Here is a 17,247-nt window from a genome sequence, read left to right as displayed (position 1 = left end):
TTTTTGCCTTGTCATCAGATGACCTCCATAAGCATTCAATACCAGCACTGCCAGAGACCCTTTCAGGCTAATGTGTCCTCCCCAGATAGTATGTTGCTGTTGAGAAACTACCCCATAATAGGAAAGACTCTATAAAGGGCTTTACTATAAGATGAATCTCTCTTTCTTCTTTAAACTTTATTTTTTAACTTACAGTGGACATACAATATTATATTAGTTTGAGGTATACAACACAGTTATTGGAATATTTATGTGGTATCTACCCCAATAAATCTAGTAACTATGTTTAATCTTCTTTTCTAGGGGATGAGTTTTGAAAAATACCTTGGCTTATATTTGTGCATATGCAGCCTCCTGCCTTTTTAAAATTTTTCTTTTAACTGAATATGGTAAGTATTTTCCCCATGTCATTAAGATATAAATATGATATCCTGCATATTGAACAACTGTGCCAGGCCTCACAGCTGGCATGATCTATAATGACCAAGATACAAATTTTTATGTATATCTCCATTTCCTTGGAATAGGTTCTTAGAAATGGAATTACTTAGTCAAAAGTAATACTTTTATTCAAAACATTCCTTAATATCCTTGAACTATATTATTAAATTACTTTCTAGGTGTGTCCAACTTACACCCCAACTGTTGGAACAAGAAAATGCCTATATCTCGCTTCATCCTTAACACGACCATATCTGGGCCAATTTGAACAGGTTGAAAAAAGAATCCTGCTGTTATTTTATTTTGCATTTGTTTTGCTGGAAAGTATGGACTTTTTTCTTCATATTTTCTTGGAATCTTTACTTTTTCTATGAACTGTCAATTCGTGTTCTTTACCATTTTTCTATTAGGGTCTTGATATTTTTATTATTGATTTTTAAGAGTTATTTACATATTTACAATGCTAATCATTTGCCATATTTATGACAAAGCTCTCTCTCCTGTTTGAGACTGGCCTTTCAGTGTTGTGGATGTTTCATATACAGCTCTGAAGTTACTACAGAGAAATAGGCTTTCAGAGACAATAAAATACTAGAAACAGAGATATTGTCTAGAGAGTCTGCTCCCTAAAATTCCCAGTCCTGGGAATGAGAATGTGGCTTTGCTAACATTACATTTAGCCTGAGAGCAAGAAGCGACCGAGACGTCCGTAAATATTTCCCTTTAAGGCATGAATTCTTTCTGTAAGTTGTTCCTAAATAGGGATACAATGACCATATATTAAACAACTGGCACATCATGCAATTAGCTTCTCAGATCTGGCATGACCCTCTCTTGCTCACACAGAGTCACTGCAGACACACACCTTCCATCAGGCATTCTGATGTAGGGAGACATGATATATCTGCTCTACACGGCCATTTCATTTCTGTTAAGTTTCTAGAATCCTGGCCTCAGAAAATCAAGAGCTCAACCTAATCTTTCTTTGGATAGGATGGAAGTGTAGAGGAAAATCTCTTCCTGCCCACCTGTGGCCCACCGGAAATGTTGCAGATATACTAGTATATGATCAAAGCTTCCAATCTTTTCCCTTGAGATTTCTTTCCTGAGTTTTATACTTAGAAAATCTTCCCAATCAGAGGTCAGGTTGGTATTTAAGTTTTCTTTTAGTCTTTTGATAACTTGTTTCATACAATTAAAAAAAATCATCTGAAAATAGTATTGATATATGGTATAGAGGGTAGCTATAAACTTTTATTTCCTTCAACAGCTACTTTTCTTTCCTAAGTCCTTTACTGAATAATACAGTCCCCTTCCCAACTGATTTCAGGTTACTTTATTATCATAACAAAAGAACTTTAAATTATACTCATTTTTTTTTTGACAATTCTGACCATACTGTTTCACTTATTATAGTTTTATTTTAAAAACCCCTTCTAACTTTTGCAAAAATGTTTTAGTATTTTCACTTATTCATTCTTCCAGAGAAATGTTAAAATCATTTTACCAAATGCAAAAAAAAAAGAGTCAAGGCATTGGATTAAAAATACACACACAGACTGGCCTATGTGGCTCAGTGGATTGAGCATCATGCCATGCACCAAGAGGTCATTGGTTCCATTCCAGGTCAGGGCACATGCCTGAGTTGTGGGCTTGAGTCCCAATATGAGGTGTGTAGGAAGCAGCAGATCGATGTTTCTCTCTCATGGAGGTCTTTGTCTCTCCCTCTCCCTTCCTCTTTGTCTAAAATAAATAAAAACATATTTAAAAAATATATACACACCAAAAAAGGAAAAAATCTGCTACATTAAAAATATTTAGGTTCCCTCTCACTGTAGAGTCCTACAGTAATGGAAACTGCCTTGTATTAGCCCTTTTTGTACTCAGGCCTAGTTAGCCATAGCCAGGCCTCACAGCCCTCTCACTGGGATCAAGAGAACTCAGAAAGGTATGTGCACTTTGTTATTTTTTTACTTCCAAGTGTTCCTTTCCGCCCCCCCCCGCCCCCCCCTCCCGCCAAGTGTTTTTAAAAATTCTTATTTTCCATCGACACACACAAACACACACATGCCATTTGGGTTCCTACCACCTAAATCTTCAAACACTGTGAATTAAACAATTTTAATTAGAAAAGTCTGGTAAACTATTATTGCTGAAAAAGCAGTAAATCCCATATGACAAATTTTTAAATTCAGTAAATTAGTGCCTAATCCTTGACAGTATTTTACAAGATTTAGGGCTCTATAAAACATCTCATGGAAATTACTCTAGTGCTACTAAAGGAACTTTTACCTGATGGAATCTTTTAAGGTGGAGTATTAGGATAACTGGAACAGCAGAAATAAGCAACTGCTTCCTGGCATTAGTATAAATCCCTTCTGCTTTCTTTTCTGTATAAAATATAATAAATTTATTTGTAAGATTCTATTTCATACTAATGGAATCTACCACATAACATAGTCAACATTTATATAGAAGCATCATATCACATTTTTTAAAATATTAAAAAAGAAAATAGAATTAACTATTAATATGTGTAGCTATAGGGATGAATCTCAAAGCATTATGTAGCAAAGAGGCTAGAGACAGAAGGCTATATATTATATGATTCCTTTTTTTATGATATCCTGGAAAAGGCAAAACTATAGGGAGAAGAATCAGATTAGTGAGGGCAGGGATTAGGGAATGGGAGAGGAGATTAACTGCAAAGGAGCACAAGAAAACATTTTGGGGCAATAAAAATGTTTTATACCTTGGTGGTAGTTACAGGACTGAATATGTTAGCAAAATTCATTAAACTGTACTAGCACACTTAAAAATAAATTTTATTGTATGCAAATTATATACTATGTGCAAAATCAGTAAACCAGATTTTTAAAAAGGAAATAAAAGAGAAATTAGACTTCTGGTTACAGGGTACCTCTATTCTTTCCAAAAACACTAAAATGAAAGATTTTTTTTTTTAAAGCATTCCCTTATATGAACAAAGAATAGGTGAGGTGACACTTGCAACACAATTTTAGAAGCTGGAAAGAAGATGAACTAGTAGTGACTTAGGACAATGCCCTCCAGCCAAAGACCACCACAAACACACCTGCAGATGATAAAATTGGCTCAACATATATTGCGGTGAAAGGAGAGCTCATATCATGGGAACCACTGGGGCATTTCAATAAGAGGTTGTTAGAAAGGACTTGTGATAGGATTTGAATATGACCAATTGCATATTTAACTTGAGTTAATATAAACTGGTATTTCTTCCTTCTCCCATTTAGATATTTTCTTAATTACTAGTGTATTAAACGTATCTTTGTTCTGATGTGTGTTTTTTTAATATATTTTATTGATATTTTCATAGAGGAAGGGAGAGGGATAGAGAGTTAGAAACATCGATGAGAGAGAAACATCGATCAGTTGCCTCCTGCACACCCCCTACTGGGGATGTGCCTGCAACCAAGGTACATGCCCTTGACTGGAATCGAACCTTGGACCCTTCAGTCCATAGGCCAGACACTCTGGTTAGGGCTGTTCTGATGTTTTGACAACTGGGGCCTTGCTGACACTGAAAGGAGGGCCTCTCCCAGAGCTAATTGCTAAAGATAGTAAATATTAAGTGTGCCTTTCATATGCAAACCAACCAATCCAAAACACACATCCCAACTACCTCCTTTACCTAGCCTGCAATCCACTTGCTCTAATCATATCATGACCAAGTTCTAGACAACTAGCGACAGTCCCTATAACCCAGGGCCCATTAAGTTATTCAAAACTAGTCAGTCTTAAACCTGTTTATCATGCCTTGCCTATTCCTTCCCTTGAAAGCACAATAAAATCTCTTGCCCTAGTTTCCCCCTGGCTGTCCCTGCCTCCTGCCCAACCTTGGTGCTTCCCCATGTGCCCTCTCTTCTTGGGAACTGTAAGAAACAAAGTATCCTCAGTGATAACCATATCCTGAACTGTTGGCCTCACAATTCCTGAATAAAAATAAAATCTATATTTTGAATGAAACTAGTCACTAGGAATGAGTATTCTCTCCATTTAGTCAAGGCTAGAGGTACACTGAAAATTTCTTGACAAGTCCCTCTTTTTCCCAGTCAACTATAGATATTATGTTGCTAGTTTTGTAATATACAATTATTTAAAACCTTCAAATTTATACCTTACTAGAGGCCCGGTGTACAAAATTCATGCACGGGGGGGGTGGGGGGGGGAGCAGGGGGAAGGGTCCCTCAGCCTGGCCTGCACCCTCTCCAATCCAGGACCCCTTGGGGGATGTCCGACTGCCGGTTTAGGCCCGATCTCTGTGGGGCCTAAACCGGCAGTCGGACATCCGTCTCACAATCCGGAACCACTGGCTCCTAACTGCTCACCTGCCTGCCTGATCACCCCTAACCCCTCTGCCTGCCTGCCTGATCGCCCCTAACTGCTTCCTTGACTGCCTGATCGCCCCTAACTTCTCCCCTGCCAGCCTGATTGCCCCTAACCGCCTCTGCCAGCCTGCCTGATCGCCCCTAATCACCTCTGCCTGCCTGCCTGATTGCCCCTAACTGCTCCCCTGCCGGCCTGATCACCCCTAACCACCTCTGCCTTGGCCCCCGCCACCGTGGCTTTGTCTGGAAGACATCCAGTCTATCCAGTCTAATTAGCATATTACCCTTTTATTAGTATAGATTATGACTTCACTAGAAGCCAGGTGCATGGATTCATGCACTGGTGGGGTCCCTCGGCCTGGCCTGCACCCTCTCGCAATCTGGGACCCCTCGGGGGATGTCAGACTGCTGGTTTTGGCCCCATCCCTGCAGGCCAGGCCAAGGGACCCCGCCGGTGCACGAATTCATGCACCTCTAGTATGCATATAAGATCTTTGGTTAATCTCTTCCTGCCCTCCCCCTCCCCCCTTCCCTCTGAGATTCATTAGTCTGTTCCAAGTTTCCATGCCTGTGTGTGGAGTGTCTGCCCCCTGGTGGTCAGTGCACGTCCTAACTGCTGGTTGAACAGTCGCTTAGGATTTTATATATAGACTAGAAGCCCAATGCACAAAGACTCGTGCCAGAATGGCCTTCCTTTCCCTGGCTGCCGGCACCACTTTTGCTCTGGCTGGAGCAGCTTTTCCACTTTCCTACGCTGCTCAGAGGCCCAAAGCGAAATGCCATGCCTCCGGCCACTTGGCGGCAGGGTATGCAAATTAACCGCAATCTTTGTTGGGTTAATATGCATACTCACTCCTGATTGGCTGTGGGCGTCACGAAGGTACGGTCAATTAGCATGTTTGTCTATTACTAGGTAAGATATTAGATTAATGAGATTTGGGAAGCATATTAATCTCATCATAAAATTTTAAGTTTTAGGGAAATTTCTTCTGGAAAGATTTCAGGTAGCTAGTCCACTGAAATAAGATTATATAGATTTGCATTTTCAGGGCAGAGATGGATACTTCCTGTTCTTTAATTTATTTCAACAAAAATCTATTGAACATTCATTCTGCCCAGTCAGTGTCTGCAGTGCTAAAGTACAAATATACAAATACGAAAGATAATCCCTGCCCTCAAGCAGCTCAAGTATAGAGACAGGTTCTTAGGTTCTTCTCTTTGGAATCTAATGCCAACTAGTCACTGACTATCAGATAATCCATGAATAAAAAATAAAGCTAAATATTTACCTGCAGAACTGGTTTCCCTTTGGTACTTCTGTTTCTTTTCAGTACAATTCTCACATAGAAGCTTGTTATTCCCCATTAATAACTCCATAGATGTAAACTGGTAGAGACAAGACTGAATTGAACATTCTTTAGAAGTAGTTATATAGCTCTGAGAAAGGGTCTGAAAAGCATTTTGGGGACTGTGAGACATCATATGCTTCTCCTCTGAAAAATATAAATTATTTGGAAGACTTAGTGGCTGATTTTCTCCATCAAAATCTCTATCTCCAGTTACAGTGCTGCTTAAATGAAGTTCAGAAATAGCTTCAGCCACTCCTTCATCACCACTATCAGTCTTCTTGGTGGGCAGTTCTCTTGTTGATGGATGGTGATGTCCATTTATGTGCACATAGCATCCACTACGGGATCTCGGCAACAGAGTTTGCTTAGAAGCACTTTCAGAATCTGAAGCCTCACTGTCAGCATCAACACCACTTTCACAACGGCTGGCTTCCTTCTCACTACCATCGGTAGGGTTTTCAGCCAGATTCAATTCAGTATTCATGATGCTTGCAAATGCTGAAGAATCCCCATTCACTTCCATGTTTCCATTTTTCCGATACATGTCAACAGTTTTATCTTCTCCAGATGAAAATTTCCTTGCACGTTTTCTGCCATGAATTAGCTGATTCTGTAAGTTGACAGTGTTTTTAGAGAAAAGAATCTTGTGACCTTACTGAAAATAAATGCCAGTAATTAAATGTTCCACAATTATTAAATACTCTAGTATTTCTAGTATATCTAAAACCCTTTCTAAATCTACATAAACTATAACCAATAGAAGATATACTAACAAATAGTTCTAATTTAAAAATAAACTTTTACACAAGAGACCAACAACAGAAACCTATTTGTGGAGAAGAGGACTTGTGCGAACAGCGCAGAAATTGAAGAGGCATGACAATCAAATGCACTCCATAGCTCTTTTTCTAGATCTTGAATTCAAATAGACTTTAAAAAGCAAAACCAAAAAACAAGTATTTATGAGACAGTTGCAGAAATTTAAATAATAACTACATATTGGTGCTGTTACAAAGTTATTAATATTTTAGGTATGATAATGGTACTGTGGTTATGTATTTTAAAAGAGTATCTATTTGATCTACATGCTGAAATATATATTTGGGATTTATTCCAAAATAATCTGGGGGGGGGGAGGTTGGGGAGAATATAAGATATAGATAAAACCTGATTAGCTATGAGCTGATAACTATAAAGTTGAGAACTACTTACATGGAAGTTTATCATACTACTAGAGGCCCAGTGCATGAAATTCGTGCATGGGGGAGGGGGGTGTCCCTCAGCCCAGCCTGCACCCTCTCCAATCTGGGATCCCTCTCACAATCCAGGACTGCTGGCTCCCAACTGCTTGCCTGCCTGCCTTCCTGATTGCCCCTAACTGTTTCTGCCTGCCAGCCTGATCACCCTCTAACCACTCCCCTGCCAGCCTGTTTGCCCCTAACTGCCCTCCCCTGCAGGCCTGGTTAACCCTAACTGCCCTCCCTTGCAGGCCTGGTCCCCCCCAACTGCTCTCCCCTGCAGGCCTGGGTCCCTCCCAACTGCCTTTCCCTGCAGGCCTGGTCGCCCCCAATTTCCCTCTTCTGCCGGCTTGGTCACCCCTAACTGCCCTCCCTGCAGGCCTGATCGCCCACAACTGCCCTCCCTTTCTGGCCATCTTGTGGTGGCCATCTTGTGTCCACATGGGGGCAGGATCTTTGACCACATGGGGGCAGCCATCTTGTGTGTTGGAGTGATGGTCAATCTGCATATTACTCTTTTATTATATAGGATAGAGGCCTGGTGCATGGGTAGGGGCCAGCTGGTTTGCCCTGAAGGGTGTCCCGGATCAGGGTGGGGGTTCCCTTGGGGTGTGGGGCGGCCTGGGTGAGGGGCCTGTGATGGTTTGCAGGCCGGCCATGCCCTCTGGCGACCCAAGCGGAGGCCCTGGTATCTGGGGTTTATTTATCTTCTACAATTGAAACTTTGTAGCCTGGAGCGGAGCCAAGCCTTCTGCTTGCTCTGTGGCAGCAGCCATTTTTGGGGGGATTTATGTATCTTCTATAATTGAAACTTTGTAGCCTTGACTGGAGGCCTAGGCCGGCAAGGGCAGGTGGAAAGCTTGGCTTCCTCCATTGCCGGGGAAACCCAAGCCTTCCTCCTGCTCTCTGTGGCTGTAGCCATCTTGGTTGGGTTTATTTGCATATTCGCTCCTGATTGTCTGGTGGGCGTGGCTTGTGGGTGTAGCGGAGTGATGGTTAATTTGCATATTACTCTTTTATTAGATAGTATTTTCTCTACTTCTGTATATTTTTAAAATTTTTCATAATAATAAGTTTAAAAAAGCAGATGCCTCACAAATACACAGTCTTACCTTATCTTTAGATGGAGATTGCTTCCTGGTGGCTCTAGGTTGGTGATTATTTTCTATAGTAACAGAGCCACTATATTGGCCATTCTGTGTCTCCTGTAAACTTCTATATTTACTGATTCTTCCCCAAAGTACAGGCTTTGAAACCTATATAGATGACATGTACATAACACAAAACTTCTTTAGGAAATAAATTCTGGATGTAATCTACTTTTTAAAATTTCTAACTCATTTGAAATATAATTTCCTTAACTTTAACTCTCAAAATATAAAGCATAAGGATTTAAATTCCTTGAGAATAAGAATGATCTTATACTTTATGCGTGCATACACAAACCCCAATATTAACTGTACAAACTCAATTACTGTATATAAAAATAATGATTCTCAGATCTGATAAGGTGTTTTTTTCTCCTTACCCTTTCTTCTATTATAGGAAGTGAAATATCAATGAAAGGATCTTTCACTGTGGAGATCTTAAAAAAAAACAAAAAACATATTGAGAACTTCAGGTAGAATTCTAATATAGACAATGTAGTTTTGTAAAGGCTTAGAGAGGAATCAGACTTCCCAGGCAACTTAAAATTTTAAGTTAAAAAACATTCCTGGAACAAATAGCAATTTAATTGGGTAGAGCAGCATGTACTGTTAATCAAAACAAGATATCCCAAAACTTTAATAAACGTAACCCTGTTGAATTTTATGTTGTCAATATCACAATATCAGTAATGTTTTAAAGTAACTTTTAAATAAAATATGTTTAATAACAATGATTAACTAAAAATATAAACATATTTTTGGTGAAATTAGTGCTGTAACATAAAACATGAAAAAGGCAGAAAGTTTGTGTTTTGTAGATTCTTTAGGGTAATTCTAAAAGATACTCTCTGGCTTGTGAGAGAGAAATCAACTTTTATGTAGAATATACAGCAGACTAAGTGATATTCTGACAGAGTCTGTGCTTCAATTAGGAGATACAGTATATAATTCTGATAGAATAAGACTAGAGAAGATAGAAAAATACTCCATAATCTGGAACAAGAAAATGTACATACTCTCTCTTTTACAAGAAAATCTGACAAAAGTGTAAATCCATCATAGTCCAAGTTACCCGCTTTCAGAAGTATTCCTTATCAAGCAACTGAAAGCCTATAAAAATTTATATGCCTTTAAATTGTTGTTAAAGGACAGATGGCATTCCATTCCACCAAATAAAAGTATCACTAATTCAAAGATGAGTCAAGTCTACTTAATAAAATAAAATGAAATAAACTTCAACAAATCATATAAAAATAAACTTTAAATCAAATGTGCTATATCACCCTGGGTTATGTTACTACATTAAATTATTTCCATTGGAATTACATTTTAGGGCAATGCATACATAGTTACATAACATAGTTATTCTCTTCACAGAACTTTATTTTATTTCCATCTAAACAAGTAGCTTAAACATTCAAACATATTAAAATGACCTAACAGAACTTCACAGGTTTCTTGGGAGGAAAAATAAAATAACACATTTATTTTTAAAAATTATAGATTATGTTTACTTTCTAAGAGTGAAGGATATATTTTAAGATTTTCAAAAACTATTATGTAGTCATCTGTCACAAATAAAAGTAAATGACTGCTGAAGATTATATGTGAAAGAAAATATTCAAAACCCTGGGATTGTAATCTAGTCCATGCTGAAGTGAATTTCAAAGTACCTACATTTGCACATTCTTCACACATGAGGGTGCTTGTTAATTCACCAATAAAGATCCGATCTATGAAGTTCATTTTCACACCTTCGCTTCCATACGCTGTAAAAATAATACTTTTTAATGCAAAAACATGTCAACCATCAACCTTACATTGTAACATGGTTTTTTTTCTGTTGATTCAAAAGAAATCTAAGGCAGATGTCCAGTGCCACATTTAATAATGTATTCTCCTATATGACATTATAATATCTCTCTCCTTTACAGTTCGGTAGAGAAAATGTGACCAGCAATGATAGTATTTCCAGAAATAACAAACTGTTTGTAAGAGGTAAAATAAAAGGAGCAGTAACTACGACTCATACTGCATATCAACGGCTCCCATTAAATCCTGTAAAGCCTCTGTGCCTGACCCAGAGGTAGAGGGATGGGAAAAGAGATTATGCTTTTAGGGCTACAGATGCCAGGACCCCAACTATGGAAATGGCAGAGTATAAAAGACAAGTAAACACAGCATAGTGTAAAGAATTAATATGGCGGGTGAGGGCATGTGTGGGGGTGGGGTTAGGGGGGGTAGGGGAGACCGGGGGAAGGTCAATGGGGAAAAAAAGGAGACATATGTACCACTATTTGTAACACTTTAAACAATAAAATAAAATTTAAAAAAATAAATTAAAAAAATAAAAAAGAATATGGCAATAAATAACTCAGTTACATGCATAACTGCTCAATTATCTTAAAATTGTCAGAATTATTCTGTTTGAAAAATCTATAATAATAAAAGCATAATATGCTAATTAGACCAGACGACCTTCCGGATGAAGCCGGGGCTGCGAGGGAAGCCGGTGCCAGCAGCCAGAGGAAGGAAGGCCTACTCTTGCACGAATTTCGTGCATCGGGCCTCTAATATTTATATTTCATGGGAAATTATGCCTATAATTTGCTTCAAAATAATCTGGGGTTGGGAGAAAATAGATGAAACATAATACTCCAGGAATTGAATGTAATAAGTGGGGTGATGAGTACATGGATACATGGAGCTTCATATACTATTCGCTCCACTTAATAAAAGTTTGACATTTTCCACAGTAAACACTGCGGGAGAAATATATTAACAAATGTATTCACTTCTATCTTTTTTAGGTCTCTCCCTTCTAAAACATTGTATTTTCTGCAATGAATGATAGAGCAGACATATTGGGCTATATAAATAAACATTAATTAATTGTAATTGAGACATTATAGTAAACTAAGATGTTTCATTAAGAAAAATTGTATAAGGGGTTAATAGAAAATATTACAAAACTGGAAAGAGATGAAAGAAAAACTGGGCAGTTATTCTAAACATGCTCTAGATGGCACTATCTCAAAACAAAAGAGCATGATTGAAAATCTACATTTAAAAAAAAACCTGAACCCTTAAAACTGCATATAAAATTTGGCATATATAATCACAACGTATATGTTTATATAGATATATAGGGTGTATATATAATACTATAAAAAATAAAAGTTAGAAAAGAGAATGAATAAAATACAAATAATATTTTAAGTGTCTTCCAAAAATGATGACTTTATACTACCATTAGTTAACATCTCAAGGCAGAATATACATTTAGGACATGGTAAATCACTAATAACATAGACTATAAACCCACACTTAAATACTTATGTGACCACTTTGATTAGATAATCATTGTTTTTGCCTCACATTTTGGCTGAGGAAGAGATAACACTAGGAGTAAAGTAGACATGTACACTTGACCTGTCAGTACTCCTTCAATAAATGTTTCCTTGCAGGAATCTTTGCAGCACTTAAGCACTGTCAAGTTAGAGTTAGATAATATCCATGAGTTCACTCATCCAAGCACACCTCAACTGCAAAATAGTCGAATGTGATAAAAGTGAACTTCCAAATAAGGATGCTACCTTCAACCACCTTTCAAGTCTCCCTTAGAACCTCCTATTAAAAGCAATAGTGTCAATCTGTATATGTGATATTACTTTTATTTTTTAAAATTCACATGGATAAATTCTAACATTTTCTTTCTATGACCCACTAGAGTCTTGCAGCCACTAGAATAAGTATACCTTCATTTTAAGGCAACTATTTTACAGCATTCATTCACATAATGCTCAGTTCTTTTTCCCCTGCAAAGAAACTTTAAATATTTTCCTATAGAATAAAATTTTAACAGTGAGAGAGTCAACATACCTTTGACTTTTTTCCTAGTTTCATCATCAGCAGTTTTAGTTGTTGGGTTGTTAAATGCTTTTAGAATGCTAGCTTGTATTCTCTATAAAACAAAGTTAATAAGAATTTATTAAAATCTATTATTTAAAACAGTATTCTGTGTTCTTTTAAATATCATCTGTTTTAGTAACAGTTAACTCCAGCCTCTTCTTAATAAGAGAAGAACTTTCAAACAGCAAGATACACTGGATCTCAATTCCTTAGTCTATAAAATAAAATGACTAAATTTTTAAAAGTTAAATCTGGTCCTAAAATTCCATGAATGAATAATTTTCTTATTTGGGGGAGAATATGGAATTACAGTCAAAGTTCCTATGTTTAGGTTCTCTCTTGGGTTCAAAGGTGTTTTTTCAGTCTACAAAAAGCAAGCAGCCTAGTCTCATCATTCTTAAAGGTTTAGAGTAACTTGTCCCACTTTTCCCTTCTCTCCCCTTTTCTCTCCATTTGTCTCCCTCTCCTCCCTCTGTCCCACTCTGTTCCTAAAAATGATGTAGTCCTTAATCAGGACAAAATGTCACAAATAAACCATATGAAATTTCTTGTCTATGAAGAAAACCTTAATATATAAGAAGCTCTTAAACTGGTCACATTGGCTTCCACACAGATTACTTTATTTATATAAATATATGACTCAAGTCCAGAATATCAATTAATGTCCTCAAAGTTTATGTTTCCACATCTCTTCCATATGTTTTAGGAAAGATCCAACCTCACAGAAAAATTTTAGAATAAATTAAAACTATATATTCTAAAAATAAAAGTGTATCTAAGCTAATGAATCATCTTTTACACTAATTATGCCCCTAATTAATGGATAAATTTAATCTTCTCTAATTCACATTTTAACAATGGGGTGAAAAGAATGTTTGTTCATTATCCTTCAAAATATTTTTTTAAGTGATGTCTTAATCACAGGTTTTCATATGTGAAACTACTGTTTGATCTGGACTTCCTGCTGTAAAATGATATAATTCAGATACTGTCTAAGCTAAAGTTGACTTACCTATGAAAAAAATAATTTAACTAAAATAAATTAGAATGGTGTGAAGTCCATGCAGGAGAAATATTTAATGGATATAAGTGAAAGATTCCAATAAACACCAATGTTCACCTGTAATTATTTAATATAACTGTAAAAAGGCTCTCCAGTTACTAGAAATAGATCTCTAACTCAATTAGAAGTCTGTATGTTTGTTTTCCAATTTGAACATTTTATTAATTTAGACATGAATTGCAATATGATTTAATGAGCTTTTACTATATTTTAAAATGTAAGCTATATTACTCTTTAAAAATATAAAAAAGTTAAAAAAAACAATGTTGATTAAATTATTAACTTTTAAACTATTAGACTTGTTTTGTTTTTATTGTATCCTAGCCATAAATGTGTATTCTCTGCTCTATACTGTTAAAGAGTTAATTAATAGGTAATTCATCAAGTTGAATAAAATAAATGAGTTTAGGTCCATCTATAGCCTCTCATTGTTAAAAGTCATGCTTTGAACCACTTAGGTTAAAAAAAGAGTTGGGTCAGGGAGCTATTAACAATTGCAGCACATTAATCAACTAGCACTACCCAAGTTCAACTATCTAAGTCTCCATCTTAAACTTCTTTTCAAAATAAGAATGCCAAAAAACTCAGTTTAAGTTAGCTGAAGTATTGTGCCTTTAAAAAATCCTATCCAATAATGTATTAAAGTGATATGTCTTTGAGAAGATAATAAAAATGTAACTCTTTAGTGATAGCTCAAATTAAAAGGGAAAAAGTGAAGCATATATATTTGTAAGTTGAAAAGACTGATTATAAAAGTTCTTATAGTAAATTTGAATTATTTGCACATAAAAAATTAACGAGTTTTTGCACAAATGATCCCTTTAGTGCTCCATTCAATAAGAGCATATTATAGTCCTGAACTTTATAGTTGTAAGAAAAAGACTTTGATGAAACAATATGAAAGGAGATCAGTAGTTTGTAATCATTACTAAAAGATTCTGGTGGCAGACCTAACGGTGTAGCCTTTCTTCAATTAAAAAACACATGGCAGTGGCAAACGACAACAGCAACACAACTAACAGCTGTGGGTTCCCAGGCCAGACAATGCAGCTCCTGCCGGGGGACCACTGTAACGGACCGGCCTTGCTCACAGGACTGAGCAGATCCACACACTTGACATTTTAATTTTGCCACGCCGTCTAAAACCCTCACAGAGAGGAAGAAAGAGCTTTCAAAAACCAATGTTTCCTGCTATACTGCCTGAGTTTTTAAGATACTGTGAATCCCAATGTACCATTATGACAAAACAGTAATTTAACTTGAAACAAAGAAGGCCATCCTATATAATAAAAGCCTAATATGCAAATTGTCCCCTCAGACCGTCATTCGACCACTCTCTCTGACATGCGCTGACCACCACAGGGTGGCACAGAACATGGTGGGTGTCGGCGATGCGGCACTGGCAGTGGGTGGCAGTGGAGGCACTGCTGGCCCCAATAGGCCCTGATGAGAGCGGGAAGCAGTGGGATAGTGGAGCAGGTGAGTGGGCGGTGCCAGGCTAAGGTGGGTGCAAGTGGGGGCCCAGGTGCTGCCCCGGGCCCAGAGGTCAGGTGGGACCTGCCCTTCCACACCAGACGCTCAAGCTTCGACTGCCGGCCAGGCCTAGGGACCGCACCCATGCACGAATTTTGTGCACCGGGCCTCTAGTCAAGTAATAGAAGGGGAATAGAATAAATGATAGGAATAGATTTTGTTGTTTTACTTGTGATAATGACAGAGAAAAACAATGTAAAGACATAAATTTTAATTCCATTTACAATGATTCATAACCATCATGTAGTAAACAATCCCAGCTATATCCCCCTTCACCTGGATTCTTAGATCCCTTTTCTTTATTTAAGCTAGTTTTAATTGATTTCTGTTCATTATAGCCAAAGAACATTAACTAATAAAGAATAGGGGTTGTGACAGAGTGAAAGAAAATAACCTTATAGAACAGTAAAAAAAAAAAAAAAATGCCCTGACGGTTTGGCTCAGTGGATGGAGCGTCAGCCTGCGGACTAAAGGGTCCCAGGTTCGATTCTAGTCAAGGGCATGTACCTTGGTTTCAGGCACATCCCCAGTGGGGGGTGTGCAGGAGGCAGCTGATCGATGTTTCTCTCTCATTGATGTTTCTAACTCTCTGTCTCTCTCCTTTCCTTTCTGTAGAAAATCAATAAAAATATATATTAAAAAAAAAAAAAAAAAAAGAACAAGAGAGAAGAAGAAATAGAATAGTGAGAGAAAAAATCAAGTTAACCTCCTAACCGCACATAAAAATTATGGTAGAAATAAATCCTTCAGTTTTGTACCCTCTTCTTAAAGAGTATATGTGATAAACATAAAGAAACCTGACCTTTGTTTCTTCAGTCCTCACTGAATCCAGCAGATAATGCAGGAGCTCCTGACTGTCCTGTTGCTGAAAATCTTTAAATCGAGGGGCCCTATGATTTAAAAACAGCAGGAAAGAAAAAATGATCATTTCATCAACAATATATTATTAATATTTAAATCACTTTATAATAACATAGAGCCAAAGATTCAATTTACTTTTTTTTTTAACTAAGTCAAAATGTTATTACTGTTCCAATTAGGAAGAGACCTTAAGTGTACTGAGAACAATATGGCTATCATTTATTGGGCAACTACTACATGCCAACCACATATGTGTTTCATACTCACAACTATAAACCTACTTTTACCCCATTCTGTATACACATATGTAAAATCAAATCAGTTATATTCACATGTACTATATAGATACACAAAACACAGTAAGCAAAACAAGCAACTTGCAGACAATTTTTATGTCTGTATGTGTATAATGACTTTTAAAATAAAATAAAAATACTACTAATTTGAATTTTTATCTATGAGCATCTATTTAATAATAATTTATTAACAATTTATAAATCTTTATAAAATTAGAAACACAGTTATTTTGGATAGAGTCTAAAACAAATTTCTAAAGTACATATATCCTAAAAATTTCTTAATTTTATGAGGCACCTATGTTTCTGAGGCTTTGCAGGGATCTTTTTGTTCCTCAGGCTTTAAAAAAACAAACAGCATTTGCCAAGCAAATGAAACATACAATACACCCTCTATATTTTAGACTACATCCTATATAATAAAGAGGTAATATGCAAACTGATCGTCACTCCAACACACAAGATGGCCGCCCCATGTGGTCAAAGATGGCCACCACAAGATGGCCAGCAGGGGAGGGCAGTTAGGGGTGACCGGGCCAGCAGAGGAGGGCAGTTGGGGGCAACCAGGCCTGCAGGGGCGAACAGTTGGGGGGGACCAGGCCTGCAGGGGAGGGCAGTTGGGGGGGACTAGGCCTGCAGGGGAGGGCAGTTAGGGGCAATCGGGCTGGCAGGAAAGGGCAGTTAGGGGTGACCAGGCTGGCAAGAAAGGGAAGTTAGGGGTGACTGGGCCAGCAGGGGAGGGAAGTTGGGGGCGACCAGGCCTGCAGGGGAGGACAGTTAGGGGCGACCAGGCCAGCAGGGGAGGACAGTTAGGAGTGACTAGGCCGGCAGGGGAGGGCAGTTAGGGACAATCGGGCTGGCAGGGGAGTGGTTAGGGGGCAATCAGGCAGGCAGGCAGGTGAGCGGTTGGGAGCCAGCAGTCCTAGATGGTGAGAGGGATGTCCGACTGCCCATTTAGGCCTGATCCTGGTGAAACAGGTAGTCGGACATCCCTCAAGGGGTTCCAGATTGGAGAGGGTGCAGGCTGGGCTGAGGG

General features: G+C 37.8%; 1 protein-coding gene across 3 annotated transcripts in view; it reads right to left on the bottom strand.

Annotated features, from left to right (window-relative positions):
- The window catches only part of USP45 (ubiquitin specific peptidase 45), a 67,830-nt gene that overhangs the window by 6,883 nt on the left and 43,700 nt on the right, over positions 1–17,247 (bottom strand). For all 3 annotated transcript variants that reach the window (XM_080666781.1, XM_080666780.1, XM_080666782.1), the window contains 7 exons: positions 15,857–15,944; positions 12,429–12,510; positions 10,224–10,315; positions 8,927–8,983; positions 8,511–8,654; positions 6,101–6,770; positions 2,734–2,831 (listed from right to left, as the gene is read on the bottom strand). In XM_080666781.1, the coding sequence (XP_080522907.1) occupies positions 2,734–2,831; positions 6,101–6,770; positions 8,511–8,654; positions 8,927–8,983; positions 10,224–10,315; positions 12,429–12,510; positions 15,857–15,944 (1,231 nt within the window). The remainder of the gene's footprint in view (positions 1–2,733; positions 2,832–6,100; positions 6,771–8,510; positions 8,655–8,926; positions 8,984–10,223; positions 10,316–12,428; positions 12,511–15,856; positions 15,945–17,247) is intronic.

Source organism: Plecotus auritus (assembly GCF_963455305.1).
Source record: "Plecotus auritus genome assembly, chromosome: 4".
Classification (NCBI taxonomy): domain Eukaryota; kingdom Metazoa; phylum Chordata; class Mammalia; order Chiroptera; family Vespertilionidae; genus Plecotus; species Plecotus auritus.
This window is presented reverse-complemented; position numbering and strand designations above follow the sequence as displayed.